The sequence below is a fragment of the Falco rusticolus genome, chromosome 2 (genome assembly GCF_015220075.1).
Source record: "Falco rusticolus isolate bFalRus1 chromosome 2, bFalRus1.pri, whole genome shotgun sequence".
Lineage (NCBI taxonomy): Eukaryota > Metazoa > Chordata > Aves > Falconiformes > Falconidae > Falco > Falco rusticolus.
In genome coordinates this window covers 15,360,017-15,376,240 of record NC_051188.1, presented here as the reverse complement: position 1 = coordinate 15,376,240, position 16,224 = coordinate 15,360,017, and the positions used below count along the sequence as shown (strand labels likewise).

At 42.4% G+C, this 16,224-nt stretch overlaps 1 protein-coding gene across 1 annotated transcript; it reads right to left on the bottom strand.

The window, feature by feature from the left end:
* Positions 1 to 4,709: 4,709 nt before the first annotated feature.
* On the bottom strand, positions 4,710 to 15,269 carry BIRC2 (baculoviral IAP repeat containing 2). Its single transcript, XM_037376764.1, has 9 exons — positions 15,085 to 15,269; positions 11,385 to 13,501; positions 11,173 to 11,272; positions 9,907 to 9,985; positions 9,307 to 9,355; positions 8,017 to 8,259; positions 6,551 to 6,805; positions 6,332 to 6,373; positions 4,710 to 5,484 (listed from the first exon to the last, which is right to left on the bottom strand). The coding sequence occupies exons 2-9, from the start codon at positions 12,256 to 12,258 to the stop codon at positions 5,291 to 5,293; spliced, it is 1,836 nt and encodes a 611-aa protein (XP_037232661.1). The 5' UTR covers positions 12,259 to 13,501; positions 15,085 to 15,269; the 3' UTR covers positions 4,710 to 5,290.
* Between the last annotated feature and the right edge of the window lie 955 nt (positions 15,270 to 16,224).

Here is a 16,224-nt window from a genome sequence, read left to right as displayed (position 1 = left end):
TGCTTTATTGAAAAAGATATAAGCAAAAAAATTACAATATTGCCAAAAGCAAAGTGGAATGGCATCAGAGACTGAAACTTACCCAGATAAGAGGTTAAGAATTTAGCTGTGATATGGAAGGTGAGAGGATGAGAATGGACCTGTGCAGAATGTAAACACGTTCTCTACACAATGCTGAAGGAGTCACGATTGGTGTGTGATTACATTCTTAAAAAACAGGAAAGTTAAATTTAGGAATCTGCATTTGGTAGTTCTCACAAACAACATAGGTGCAAGGACTGCAAATTCCAGGTATGCACTAGACTGGGTAAACAGCTGGCTGGACGGCTGAGCCCAAAGAGTGGTAGTAAGGGGAGTAACATCCCGCTGGCAACTGGTCACAAGTGGTGTTCCCCAGGGCTCAGGATTGGGGCCAGATCTGTTTTAAGATCTTTATCGATCACCTGGACGAGGGGATCGAGCACACCCTCAGAAAGTTAGCAGGCAACACCAAGCTGGGGGGGAGTGTTGATCTGCCTGAGTGTAGGAAGGCTCTGCAGAAGGGTGGCTGGACCGATGGGCCAAGGCCAGGTATATGAGGTTCAACAAGGCTCAGTGCCGGGTCCTGCCCTTGGGTCACAACAGCCCCACGCAGCACTAGGGGCTTGGGAAGAGTGGCTGGAAAGCTGCCTGGTGTGTTTTAAAAAAATGCCTAGTTGTGGTGCTTAAGGACAGGGTTTAGTGGTGGACTTGGCAGCCCTGGGTTAACAGTTGGACTCAATGGTCTTAAAGGTCTTTTTCCAACTGAAACTGTTCTATGATCCTGCAGTGTCTAACCTTTAGCTCGCATTATCATATATTATTTGCTTTGCTATAAACACACTACTTTTAATCATTGATCCATTTTATCCTTCAGTGTCAGGTCACGCCTACACTTCAAAACATCCAACTCGGGAACTCCTGAAAGAATGAAAGGGACACTAAGTTCTGGAGGCTTTTCAGTGTTCTTTTGACATACCAAGAGGAAAGATATTCTCACTCTGATACTCCAAAGTTTGAGTTTGTCTGTTGTTTGTTCTGACCTCCACATCAAGTGTAAAGCAGTTTACAAACCAAGGTGTTGCACCTGGCCAGTACTGGATGCTTCTAAAGTGTTAGAAGAAAAATGATTGTAACTCAGTTTTCTTGACAGGGTTTGTGAAGAAAAGCAATGAGTGTCTGTACAAATGGTGTGCTTTCTTCTTTTGATAGTTGCACACATAACAATCTTTTCTACAGACTTTATTCTTCCCTTAGAATTGAAGCTATTTTCCACTGGGCAAATCACAACCCTAACTAATATCCTATACTCTATAAATCTAAAGTATTTCACTTCTCTATCTGCCAAAAGAATAGAGCATCACTAAGTCAAGCTATACAGATCCAACAGAACAAAATCTTTGTTTTGACCAAGTCTACACCCTCTAACACATGAGCTTAGAACCCTTGGCAAGTTCTCCAGCTGTTCCCTAAAAAATTTCACCGGGCCACAACTAAATGTGAAGGCTACTGCTAGGACATCACTTACTGTGCAAGCAGCATATTTTGAACTCTTCAAAAAGAAAAAAAAAAACCAAACCCTCACCTGTTTCTTTTTTGAAAATAGCACAGCAGGATCTGTTGTTTGGAGTTCTGCTCTTCCTTGCGCAGGATGCGTGCTATATTCCAGACTCTCAGGCTTGAAGGGTCCCATGCCAGCACCCATCGGTGAGGAAGCTGAGCTGGAGCACCGGTAACTGTTGTGATCACACACTCAATGAAAAACAGGAACAAAGGACTAGTGATTTAGTATAGTCTCAGAAAGTTTACTCCCTGCACTAGTAACCTCCAGAGCAAGAGTGACAACAATTGTATGTTAAGTAGCTCAACAGAACAGATAATACCCTTCCACATCCAGAATACATCTGCCTGAATTCACATACCTGGGGTGGGTGACTTTAGAAATAACTAACAGCAAAACTGAATTTGCAAGTTCATCATCTGCAACACTAAGCATGATAGTGCATACCTCAGCCTCGCAACACAGAACTAAAGGCAGATGAATACACTGTTCACAGTTCCGTGTGCTTCTCTTCTTCTGATGTCTTGTGAGGAATATGGCAAAGAACCAAGTTCTGAGAGCGTGGCACTGTGGAGTTACTGAACAACCACTAACTCATCGGTCACAAAAAGCAGCAACATAAAGATTTTTCTTTTACATCATGCTAATGGACTTCCTAGGTATTTTACACGTGGCCATTTATTTCAGCATGTAAGAGCAGTACTCTGTTACAATGCCAGGTACCGATCTGATCACTTACAGATACTAGGACTGCACGCGGTCTTCAATTTGAAGAATGCTAGGCTTCCTGGTCAATGCTCAAAAGCAAACAGAAGAGAAAGACACAATTCAGTTAAACAAAGCACACACACCAAAACCACCATGCAGGAAACCGCTCAATAATTACAACAAAGCATCACGGCACTTGCTTCACAAAACATACAGCCGCTGCCTGGGAAGCCACTGTATCTTGCAGTATCTCAAACCATTATTGGAAACTGCAACTGTTCCGGGCTAGATCCTTTGCAGATACGATAAGCTTTGTTCAAGTAAAGAAATGGCTCTTTTATAGAATCTGGTTATATTGCCTTCTGTCTTCACCTACAGCAAGTCTGACCACCGACTCCAACAAACTCCAGGTTACCCACCCTCTACAACCCCTAAGCCACGCAAACATACTCTGCAAGCTCAAGACAAACTATGGACCTGGAACGCTGACGTCTGAGAACTTGAGCTGCTTCATCAGCAGAGCTCACAGCAAGCTGGGGGCAGGGGCGGAGGCTGTTTATTGCTGTTCAACCCAGTCAAAGCTCTGGAAAATGCTTTCAAAGCAGGAAGCAGACACAGTACAAAGTGTGAAACATGATCAGCTGGTTCACAACTAACAGAAGTCACTTGATCCTCGCCAAACATTAACACTGCAGTCCCCAGGGTTTAACATGGTGCTAGGGTTCTGCTTGCAGTGTGCTACAGACAGCTAGTTTTATTAGAGCTTTCCTGGAATAACACTGAGAACGTAACTGCTCACGTGCACAGCATTACGGATCAGGGCAACCACAATTGTGATAGTGGGGAACAGGGGAAAGCCATAACCTAGAGTAGCCTTCCTGTCAAAACTAGGTCAAGGAGTTTTATCCAGTAGTTTCTAGACCAAGTTCCTCCACTTCTCAGAACACCGTTCAGGTGCCTAGATGCAGGCAGCCGGCACTGTTTGAAGTTGCCCAGGACATTCAAAACATTCACCAACCCTGGCTGACAGCTACGCTGCAGGTCCTGAGATACCCTCAGGCATCACAAATGACACTGAACACCTGAATCAGTTTTTAAAGCCCTGTCATCTGATCTGTATGTAGTAACTGCAGTGTTTGAAAAACTTGTAACCCCCATATGCTTCTAAGGAAAAATGCATTGCTTCAGAAGTCTGCCTGCTACCATGTTTTTCCCTATCCTCCCTCTTCCCTGCTCAGAAATAGGGCTTACATACTAACAATTCCACACTGTTCAGGTGAGCCTGACCTCTCCAGCTCCCCCTGCAAGATTCATCTTAATCTGTATAAAGTATACTTGGTTCCAATATTACTCATTTTATGGGTCTGAATATCGAATTTCAACTCACAGGCTTTATTCTTTTAACAAGCTTGCATAATCTTTGACAACTTTTTAAGTTGCTACACAAGACAAGAGTCTTTAGAACCATTTCAAAACCAGAAAAGCAGAAGTATGTTAGTTAAAGCTGTTCAAAACTACATGCTACATTTGAAACACAGTTTTAACACCAAAACTGAAGGGAAGGTACGTACCTATAATAAAGTTGGACAAAAGTCTGCATTTAAAAGAATTACAGCAAACTGATCTACAGTTAGCAAAGAATCCTGTGTGCTACAAGGAATGTATACCAAAGCATTAAAACAATTATGATGCCAGCTAATGCACAGCATTAAAGTGTTGCAGAAATTATGGAAGAATGGATGAAACAAAACATCAGCATTGCTGAATTCACACAAAAATGTTTAAAGACAAACCAGCTGAGATTCTTGCACCCCTCCCTTAACCCCCCAAACATTAAATCTTTGAGAAATACCTATCAACACCTTCCCTCTGTAGACAGCTACTATGCAAATCTAGGGATACAAAGCTGAAAAAGGTAATTGTAGGAGTCAACCAGTAAAACAGGAGTCCCTAAACTAACAGCTTGCAAACCAAGACCCAAGACTTCAGAGGGGGCTGGAAGACCCTACTGTTTAATTGCAGATCACCATAAACTTCCAAACACAGAAAAGCAGGTTTGACATTTTAATCCCCAGCATCAAGGCTGTAATTGCTACCCTCTGCCTCATCACTGAGGTCATGAGGACCACTCCTGACCATGATTTCTGTCCTTTGAAAAAATCAAGACAGAAGGAAATAACAGGTGCTGTTAGGGGTTTTTGAGGGGTTTTGTTAAGTAAGGATAAAAATCTGAAACCCCTACTTTACCAGAGGGAATCCTCAAGCAGCACAGAAGCTCATGCCCCTGTTCAAAAATGAATGATAGACACAGAATTAAGTTTTATTGTACTTTTGCAGGCAGGCAACCAATCCCAAACTTTTGTCAGGAAAAGACAGCATTCTAGTCACTGCAGCCTACAACAGAAAGAGAATAAACAAGCACTCACTGGAGAAGTAGAAATATTTTAATTCAATCTTCATATAAACTATTATTAATATATAGTACACAAGTAGGTAGACATGAACAAAACTTAACAAGAAGTCCTGCTGTCCCTGCAAGTTTGCCTCTTTCCTCCTCAAGTCCACAAAAAAGCCAAGCCAGAACTAAAACAGTAACTGAAGTTAATTAATATCAATTATTAATACACAGCAATCAATGTATTTCCTCACATCCTCAAGGAGGAAACTCATGAGAAGAGTTATGCCAAGCTTCATTTCAGGAATTCAACCAGAAAGTTTTTCTATTCAAAGTGACACGAGGGCATACTAGTGAAACTGCTTTCCTTAGAAAGGAAAGCTACAAAAACTTCACCTTAGTATTGAGTTAGTTTTACAAACAGAAATAGTCTTTGGCAAGGAAAAGCTAGTATACTCATAACAATTATACAGTTTACTATTACACAATGTTGTTAGGTAGTTGATTAATCATCTTCTGGACCACAATTTTCCATTCTTAAGACACTGCTGCCTTAAGCTTCAGCAGTTGGAGGATGACAGGAACAAAGATTTTGCAAGTTCCCCTCTTTATGAAAGAAAAGTACGAACTGTACCCTTTATTGTCCCCCTGCAAATAGGGCATTTTCTAAGGGATGGTGCACATTCTTTGCATACCACTAAGTGACCACATGGAATAAAAACAATAGAAACTTCTTTGTCCATGCAAACTTTACATGTTCTTTCCTCTTGCAGCCTTCTTAATTGTTCTTCCATAGGTAAACCTGGAAAAAATTATTTTAAAACTTAAGACAGCCAAATATAATTCTATTTAAAATACAGTCATGTTCTATTTCACCCTTTATTTCCCTATCTGCATTCACCAAAACCAGATGGCAGTGAGAAAATGGACACATTTTCCAGAGCTCAGAAAATGGCATGCAAGGAACTAGTCTGTAGTTTCCAGTTCCGTGAGACAACACAAACAGCTTAGGGATTGGAAGCCAACTGTAGCTCAAGACCAACCAATGTTTACATTTTAGCAAATGCTGTACTTTTCTGGCTTGGATATTAGAAGTGCAGAGCACACAGTCCAGCTGGTGGAAGCAAGCAATATTCAAGCTTGTATACTTTTCTGCAGTCTATTAACATATTAAATTACAGGACTAAGAACCAGAGCAAACTCAATCCCATGTCTGACAATTCTTTATCTACCCAGCTGTTGGTCAAGCTAGACCGCAAGACACCTATAACCTACTCTGGAAAAGCAGAGATTATAATACCTGCTGTGATATGCTAACCTACTATTCATTGTGCAATCTTTACCAAGTGCCTGAATGAGAGCTTGTACCAGGATCAAGTCCAGCATGTGCTTGAATTGTCAAGCTCCAGAAAGCTCTACCTCCCATGGTACAACAGCATGTGTAAGGCACGGAATGACACAGCTTACAGCAGATAGACTTGCAAGCAAGTCCATGCATGCACTTAACTTTTTCAAGTAAATGCATCTCACCAAAGCACTGTTGGGGAAAGGGTAATGCATAAAACTTATTTCTTAACCAAAGTAATTTTCTTTTTTATGATGTTATCAGCTATTTGTCCTTTGAAGTAAGAAGGCAGAGTTTAAGGTACCTGAAACATCTTCTGTGGGAACATACTTTATGTTCTTCTCCACTAAAATAAGAGGGGAAAAAAAAAACAAAACAACTAGTCATTTGGCTAATCTATATTCAAATGGTATTCCCCCCCCCTTTTTTTTTCCTTTAGGTTCTTATGACAGCACTGGTTAGAATTCTATAAGCTTACATCCTTTAAAAATGATAATTAAAAAAAAAAAAAGGACAGACATACCAAATAAATCTTTGTACAGCACTGGGTCACAATCTCGTAGACAATTTTTGAATATGCTGGCTGCTTCATTTCCTTTCACTAAAACTGTATCTATCAGTTCCCTTGCTTGCAGTGGTGTCTGAGTCTTTTGCTTAATAACATCATGCTCAAGTTCCGTTATCACTTTAGCTGATAGTAAACTCCCAAGGATTGGAAGCACACATGTTAAACGTTGGAATAAAGCCATACGATTCTTTCGGATTAAGGACAAATCATCTGGAATGCAAAGGGGATCAGACATTTGTTAAGAATACACTCCTCCAAGCTGCATTTCTGCTTAGCAATAATTGATACATTATTTAATCTCTACTTGAAATGTTCACTTACCACACACCATTAAGAAAGACCTCAGTAAGTTTTAATGGTACTCACACGAAGAACAGACTGAAGAAAACCACATACAAGCAGCTTCTGAGCTGAAGCATTTCCACCAACAAAACTTCCTGCTTCCATCTCTAGGTTAAATTATCTGAGGGGAATCTTGTCTAACTTCACACTAGCAAAATTTACATTCTCTGCACCGCTGCAAAGAAAAAACCCACCACCTCTGCACAACACCAATGCTAACTCGCTGACAACCAACGGGTTAATTTAGTCAGCGGCAGATAAAATCAAGTCTGAGATGCAGACAGAGTAAGTTTTTCTAAGAGGTGTCCAACAGAATTATGTGCAAGAAAACCAGAAGTACAGCACAACCAGACTCTGGCCATTTGGTTTTTTTTAATAATCTATCTCAACAGCAAAAAAAAAAATTCAGTTAAGATTTAATGGTTGAATCTATCCATGCTTTTTTGATAGAACGTGCACTACTGCAAGAAGCAATCTTAATTCAATTTATAATTGTGGTATTTTATTACAACTTCACAGACTCAAAAATAGGAATTTTTTTTTGCTTCCAAAATTATATAGCATTAAAACAAAAGGAAACGTTAAAGACATATCAAATAAACACTGTTAAATATCTGATATGCCTGGTTGAGTCAGACACAGAAAAAGACCTTTGGCCACCTTACAGAATCCAAATTTGCAGAAGATTATAGCCTCTTCTAGAAAGTGGATATGGTAGCTCGTTGCTTCAAGTAGCTTAAAGAACGGGCAAATTTGAAGAAAAAAATTAGTAGGGTGTGCCAAGTAAAGTATTTTGGTTCTACTTATTTTATTAACAGCAATAAAAAGGCACACTTTTTTTTTTTAAAAAAAAAAGGCTTTGTTCCTGTGGAGAAAATCGGGTGATTCTGAACCCTAGGCAGCTGTGTGAACCATCATCCTGAATGGGAACAAAACATTTCCCAGACTGCTAGTTCCATACAGATGCCCTGACAATGCTTTTACAGAAGCTGATCATAACAGCAATTAAACTGAATCACTTCATGCATACGTAATACAAACCACTTCCGCTTTTACTTTTATTCATGCCTTTTCCGTACCTGATGCCACTTCTTCAAATTGTTTCTCTTTCTCTTCTTCTCTCTTTTCATCTTCAGCAGTGAGCAGATCAGACACAAGGTCATTAACAGTCTTGTAGTTTTCTCCAGTGGCCAAGATTTTACTTTGCACTGTTTGCTTTATTAGCCTTCTACGGAATCCCATCTCCAAGGCAGCTTTAACCACAGGTGTGTTCATCATGATTGCATCTTCTGAATGACACTCTCCAGGTTCAAAATGAATAACTAATCAAAGAGTAAAAATCAGCATGTGTAATATAACAAATAAAATACCTATAACAACCCAGAAGTCTGACTCACCAACATGACCTACACACATGCATATACACATGAATACCTAGCATTAAAAGGTTTCAATGGTTTAATAGATTTTTTTAATTAGTTAGTTTTAAAAATGGAGGACAGTTACTTAAGATTCAATTGTACTGAATCCATGAGGAACTCCAGCCCATGTCAGGCTTTCAGTAAAATCTAGGATAATCCAGAGACACCACAGAGAATACCATTGTGTTTCAGCAGCTTTTTTTATACTAAGTCATTTCTAACTTCAGCCTTGAAAAAAAGTCTTGGAGGAAGAATCAAAATTCAGGTTTATAGTACAAACAATTGCTCTATTGCAGCTCTTAATCAGTATTTTCCATTCAGCTTACTAAACACCAGACATAGAATTCTGACTCATTGTCCTCAACCAGCAGGGACTATGATAGCATAAGCCACTCACCCCTCTTGGAGGAGTTTATTTCCACCGTAACTAGAGTCCAGCTCAAAAAGACTTCACTTTATCGGCTCATCCTACCCTCTCCTTAACCACTGCTGTTCCAAGTCAGAGCATTTACCTAGCTATGTGCCTAAAAATGGAGCTGCCTAACTGCACAGTCATGACACCCCACCCTCTAGCAACTGTTCCACCAAGTTCAATACTGTGCGTCAAACAAATATCAAACCAACTTGTTTTGTTTAACTCAACCATGAAACTAAAAACTACAAATCCAGCAAATGCCAAGCATTCAAATCAAAAACCTTAAAATGAACTGCTAATAGGAAAATAATGAAAATTAAAGACAAGATCTCTTAAAGGTACTTCCCTGAAGTTTATCCATATAGTATCAAAGCTACCTAGCTTTTATCATTAGTTAGAAAATGTTAGATAGTTAGATAGTATTGTTGTTTCCAAGAAAGTTTAAGAATTGTTAAGCAGGTTAGCTTTGAATAGCCAATCATTAGGATTGCAAAATACTGAGAAAGTTTAAAAACATGCTTTTATATACATACTTGGGGGATCAATGTTTTCATCTACAGGCGTATCGGAGGTTGACAAGAGCTGTGGAACACAACAGAACTACATTAGTATCAAAGTATTGCCTTTCCTCTAACATACCTTTCTAATACATTCTTCCCTCATCAACCATCTGAACAGGACCTGTGAAGTATTTTACATGCAGTTACACAAGTCTACAAATTTGTGCAGCTATATCATTAGTTAGTGCTGACCAATTCCATGACGAGAAGTTCGGCTTACTCTTTCTGTAAGAGTTATGGATAGAAATATTTCAGGCTGTTCATCACTGATTTCTGAAACAACACGTACTGATCTGCATTACTCACTGAAACTTACATAATGAGAATTTCCTTCCCCTGACAGGAAGGAGCTCACTGCCTCACAACACTTTCCACAAGTAATCCGTACAGGTTAAACTCTTACTAATCCAAGTCCCCATGGTTCAGCACCGGTTTCATTTTTGTGCTCATGAAGAGCATTTCTCATCTTAGAAGCCTAGTAGAAACATATGCAGAAGGATGGACCAAATTCCCAAAGGGAACACAGTGCTCTTCAACAGGGGAAAATCAAAGTTACACAACAGTGAAGTTTACCTGTTCCAGAAGATGGGGAAACCTGGCCTGAATTTGACTTACAAACTCTCCTCCTTTTACACGAAGCAGATACTCACACCTGAAACATTGACAGAAGTGTACCAAATTATACTTTCTACTTGCCAAAGAAAAAAATACAGAAGAATGAAACAGTTTACAATAACATAGTGTAACTTAAATGTTGCTCAGAAGGCAAAGAGTTCTCATAAGTGGAAGCTCAATGCAGTCTTGTGTCTGGTGACTTTGATAAAGCGTCTCCATGATGTTCATCAGTCAGTAGGCTTACGCATATAAATGCAGCAGCTTTACCTTCTGCTATCACCCCTAATCAAAATGGCAGTCATGAGAAATGATACTGTTAGCATCACTGCAAGTGCAGTGATAAACCGTTTCCATCTCACCATTCTTATCTCCCCCTCAAATCATTTAAAAGAAGTTAAAATTTAACACCACGATCAAAGCCAGATCTGCTTCAGTAACTCAGAGTTATCTCTCTAAAATACATCTACTGACAGGGACAACACAGAAGGAAACAAACATGTCATTTGACTCTTACGTACATCATGTAGTCCAACAGTAGCTGGTAAATTGCCCATGACAGACTACCTGGACATCTGTGATGTCAAGAATTATTGTTAGCTTTCCTGAAATAAAGTGCAGCTCTTTCTGTCATTAATGTAGGCAGAGATTTCCACAGGCACAGATAGGAATTAGGTATGCAATTCCCATTTAATTAAGGGTGACATGAAAAAAAAGTTATTTCTGGCATTTTTCCAAGAGGGACACAGTGCACAGCCACTGAAAGCTTTTTCACAAGCCTTTCTACATCTAAGAAACAAACTGCATGAACTCTAAAACTGGTTCAAGAGCATTCAGCATGGGCACAAAACTAGACTGAGGGAGTCAAATGTTCCTTTACTTTCTCAGCAGCTTTTCTCTCCTCAGTCTGCTTTCTAACTGCTTCTCTTAGATAAAAATGCTCATGAACAATGCAGCCTCACTTGCTAATTGTGATTTCGGGATGCACGCAGCTTTTAATTATGAAGTAGAAAGCATTAAATATCATGCTTAATGAAGAAACATTTTAATCAAGGCCACCTTAGTATTTCAGAGATTTTCAATAGAGGTACATGAAATACATACAAATGAATGAATTTGTATACCATATGGTAAAGTTAAATAAAAGTATTAAGTACAGTACTTAGCTACCAAAATTAGAAGTATTTAAGGATGTGAACAAATTATAAAAAAAATTTTGCAGATTACCTTGGAAACCACTTTGCATGCTCAACCCATGGATCATCTCCAGATTCCCAGCACCTTAACCCACCATCACAGCAAAAACACTTGACATCATCATTGCGGCCTTTAAAAAAAATACAGGGCAAAATAATCTAGCAAACATTTGCACAATTTAAGTAGTAAATGCTGACATAGCAATATGAATAAAACCAGAGACTCAATCAGTTTTTTCTTACCTACATAGTAAAAGCCAGCATCTGCAAGCTGTTCAGGCTGAACTGGAATTCTAGCTGGCCAGTTTATGAATGTTTTAACACGTGCTTCATGCGTTTGCATGCTCACGTTTGAAACATTGAAACTTGGCTGGTCTCGGGTAAGGTTTTCCACAAAAGGGCAGTTAGGAAAGTGTCTCCGATGCTCTGACATAGCATTATCTTTTGGTTCCCAGTTACTCAGCTGACCACCACAGGTGAAACAAGCAACTTTGTCTGCTGTCCCCAAGTAATACAGCCCAGCCTTTGCCAGATCAGAGGGCGAGAGAAAAGTCAGTGGCCATGAGTGAAAAGTGCATAGTCTAGCATCTTCTGTACTCATAGAAGGATTGTGAAGTTTAGGTCTCAAGAATGAAAGGTCTTCAACTGCCCTCGTAGTTATCGGGTCTTGAGGAAAACTGGAAAAAGAGCCACTGAAATATCCAACTTGTTCTAAATTTGGAGAAAGTGTTATGGAATGTAGAGATGGTGACAGACTGCTTGTGACCAGAGGTGAAAAGGCAGAACGAGAAGACAGTCCAAGGTTGTTAACTGAAAGCATGTTTTGAACAAAACTGCAGCTAGGATACAGCTGCTTATGTTTTTCCATAGCATTATCTCCTGGTTGCCAGCTGTCCAATGTTAAGCCACAACTGAAGCACTTAACTTTATCTTGCACACCAGTGTAATAAAACCCAGCCCGGGCAAGACTCCGTTCTGACACTGGCACGTTAACAGGGAAAGTAGAAAACGTTGACATTCTGTAGAGTTCACAGGATAGATCATACTTCAGTTCACCGCACAAAGCACTCTGCTTCGTGATGCTAGCCAAGAAAGGGCTATTTTCCATTATGTTCATAATGGACTATTTTTGGAAGAATGGGACAAGTCTTCCTCTGGGAGGTAGTTGTGTGCATTAAAGGCAATTTGGAATAACCCCTGCCTGTACAAAAGCAAGAACCTGAAAATTAAATACTTCAATGTGCAACTTTGAATGCATATGTGAATACAATTAGCTTCATGATTGAACAGCCTTTAAATATTTGGGAAGTTCTTGTACTTCAGTTTCCGCAACTGCTTTCAGTGTAAAAGCTGCCTCATCCCACTTTGACAGTTGACGAAAGCATGGCAAAAAGGACCTTCCCTTGAATCATACAGGCATCACATGCTTTCCTGGTACAGTGTATCTGGGGGCACAGTATTAATTTGTCAGGCTAGTTGAGGAGGGATCCAGAGGGGAAAAAAACCTCAAATAGGTTTATCAAAATCCTTCGTTAATAAAGAAACTAAAACATGGGGCAACTGAAAAAAAAAAGTCATTTCTAACCAGAACATATGTTAAGTAATTTAAGAACTATTTCACCCTAGACAGCTGATAAATATGCAGCTTATACTCAGGTTAAGATTTTAGTTTGTAAACCTCATTAAGAGGCTGAAAATAACGGTTTATCAGCTCCAAAAGGCACACCAAAAAAAGCACCTCTGAACTGACATTATGGAACTGATCTGGTGTATTCGCTACTACTAGATGTCCAAAGAAGTCAGCTCACCTTCTGCATATTGTTGGAATAAAGAAGTTGATGTAAATATTGTTGTTGTAAAGTTAATTTATATTCAACTTCACATATATTGACTATACAGCTATGAGAAAAATAAATCCTATACACTGCCACTGACAGGGTGAGCTGTCTTAATTAACAAGCCTGGAATAGCCCCAGGCTTTTCTGTCTATAACATTGTCAGCACAGACTGAACAGGGAATTTCAGTTTTAACCTGGTGCCTTAGTTACCAGTATAGAGTTAACAAATTTAACGTAAATGAATTGCCTTGTGTCGGGACATTCTAATACTTTATACTGTTGAATTAAGTTTTTCCTGTGTGCCATCTTTATGGCATACAGAAGCAAACAGAATCCTCAAATTAAAAAAAAAATTTTTTTTGAAGCCTTAGTTTCTTTATTTGTGCACAAAACTACCTCCCAGAGTTAAGACTGAAGTCCCTCTAAAGTGCCTACGCCTCCATATTGATACTGACTGTTCACAAGAAGAAACTGTAAGTATCTATAGTTTCAATCACTTAATTCTTTTGAGTGGAACAAAACCTGTAAGAAAGAGAAGAATGTTTCAAAATACACAAAATGATGTGCATGTAATGTCTATACAAACAGAAACTACACAAACTGAAACACTAAAATCTCAGTGTAAGCTCTTTTGTAATGTTAGCTAGGAGGTTTAAGGGAGTCACCTTTACATAACGTCCTATGGAACGGATTTACACACTTAATTTCCTTGTTACTGATACATATGCAAAACTGTTTAATCTACAGGCAGAACTTCTTTGGCTGATAGATGAATCTGACAGCTTGTGATCAAGTAAATAACTAAAGGCAAGATCTTGTAATAAAGAAATTGCATCCATTTAAATCAGTTTAAGCTTTCAGATTCTCAAACAACGAAGATCCAGTTTTCTTACACTGACTTAATTTAAAAGTACTGCAATTTCTTATTTAGGTAAATCCAACGATACTTGAAACATAGGGCATCAGCACAACTGAAATTCACCAAACAAATTCACATAACAGCAAAGACAAAGTTAAAAATTTTTCAAATATATAACTTTATATTTATTCATATATAGCAGTCAGGTCCTAAAAAGAACCACATATACTTGTCATGATGACACAGCTGTAGAAAAATCACCTACTGGAAACCAGCAGAGCATTTCCTATACAACTCAACAGCTCTTAGCAGGTTCGTTCTTAATATGGTCATGCCACTACTACTAGCAGTTTCTTAATCACTGAGGACACAAGTTACAAATACCTTACCCCAATGCACTCCTCTAACTCAGATGGTGGGACTAAGCGATCACCACACACAAACAATGCTAGCCCAAGAAGTTAAGCCAGTTTCCGTACCGCAGTAAGTCTGATACCTCACAGTAAATGCCAGAAATACCAGAACAAACTAAACCTTAGTAACCCTACAACATTTATGATCACTTAAACCCGAAATCCTGAGGTCATTTTCTGCTGAACGTTCTTCTCCTAACGTTATCCTCCACCTCAGCCCCACGTACCCTCGACTTCCAAAGACAACCAGCTGCTCTGGTGGGTGGTTTTTTTCTTCTGTTACCTTGCAGCAACGCTCAGGGGTTACTTAAGCACAGAGCTGCAACGTCTGAAGTACAGCAACCTCAAAACTCAATTTAATATTCCTCCGCTCTTACGTTACAAACGAGGCAAAGCAAGTCTGCCTTCCGAGCACCCCTCACTAAGTTTACACATCTTGAGCACCGAAACCCACCCGGCAGGGTTCGTGCGGCCGCCGCCCCCGGCACCCTCCCCGGCATGGCGGGGCCTGGCCCGCCGCCCCTCCGCCTCACGCCCCCGCCGCGACCGGCTGGGAGCCCCCAGCGGCCACCCGGCAGGGCTGCCGCGCTCCCCCCCGGCGCCCGAGACCCCGGCCTGGGGCGGAGCAGGCCCCTCAGCCCGCCCCAGCCCTCTCCCCGCCGCCGGCCGAGCCCAGCGGACGCCGGCCAGTGCCGCGAAGCCGGTGACAAGCGCAGCCGCCCCGACACGACCTGCCCGCGCCCCCGCCCGCCGCCCCCTCAGCCGGGCGCAGAGGCCCGACGCGGTCGCGACGCAGCACCAGGCCACAGCCCGGCGCGCACCCCCATACTCACGGACTGGGGTCGCACCCCGGCAGCGGGCGGGCCGGCTCCGCGCCCCAGCCTATATACAAACGGTGCCTGGCGAGGGCGCGGGGGGGGAGCGGCGCCCCCGGCCGGCACCGCCCCTGCCCAGGAAACTCCGAGTGGAGGCGCCGTGCCGGGAAAGCCCCGGCGGCCGCCGGGCGCATGCGCTGCCTGACGGGGCGGGCGGCGGGCGGCGGGCGGTGCCTCCCCCAGCCCGTCTCTCCCTGCCCGCCCTGTCCGTGACGAGCGCCGTCGTGTGGCGGCCGCCGGCGGGAGGAGCGCGCCCCTGGGCTGTCCGCGCCCCTCGGCGCCGGGGGCTCCGGCCGGGCGGCTTCTCCGTTCGGCCTCGCCGCCCTGCCGCTTGTTCGGGTGGCTGCGCTGCGGGGGAAGGAAGGCCGCGGCCCCGCCGGCGTCAGGCGGGACGTTAGGTACTTTCCTGGCGGCCGGGGAAACCCGCCGGGGCAACGTGCTTCCCCGCGGCCCGACCCGGCCCGGCGTGGTCCAGGGCGGGGATTTCCAGCCCCGGCGCCGTGCGGGGCGGTGGGCGGCCTGTGACCCCCGCCGCTGGGAAGGGCCGGGCCCGGCCCGGAGGGGGCAGCGCCACGGGCAGCGGCCCAGCCCCGCCGCCTTGCCCGCGGGGCCGCGCACTAGCCCCGGCGGGTGCCTTGGGCTCCGGCTCACGCTCGGCTGCCGGCACGGCCCGCTCCTGCCGCCGGGGTTTGCGGCACCCCCCGCGGATTGACGTTTGCTCCTTGACAGCAGCGTAAAACGCTGTTGCATGGCCCCACTTGCTCATACAGGCAGCTCTGCAGACTTCAAAGAGGGGAAACATGACCGGTGAAGGCCTTCAGTCATTGGAAGCCACAGGGGAAGAACATGAGGAAGACAAAAAGAGAATATAAATTTCCACTGGAAGAGTTCAAGGCAGTATCTCTGCATATAGAAAGCTGAAAAACTTCCACAGCGGGTACCAGAACACTGACCAACACTCAAAATCTCCTAGCGTAGTCGTGGTCTGGGCATTTCCTATAAAGAAACAACAGATATGAGATCCAAAAAAGCCCCATTTTGTGATGACAGAACAGCAGTAGGTTGTTTGCACAACTGAGAACTGAAGAGTAAGAATAA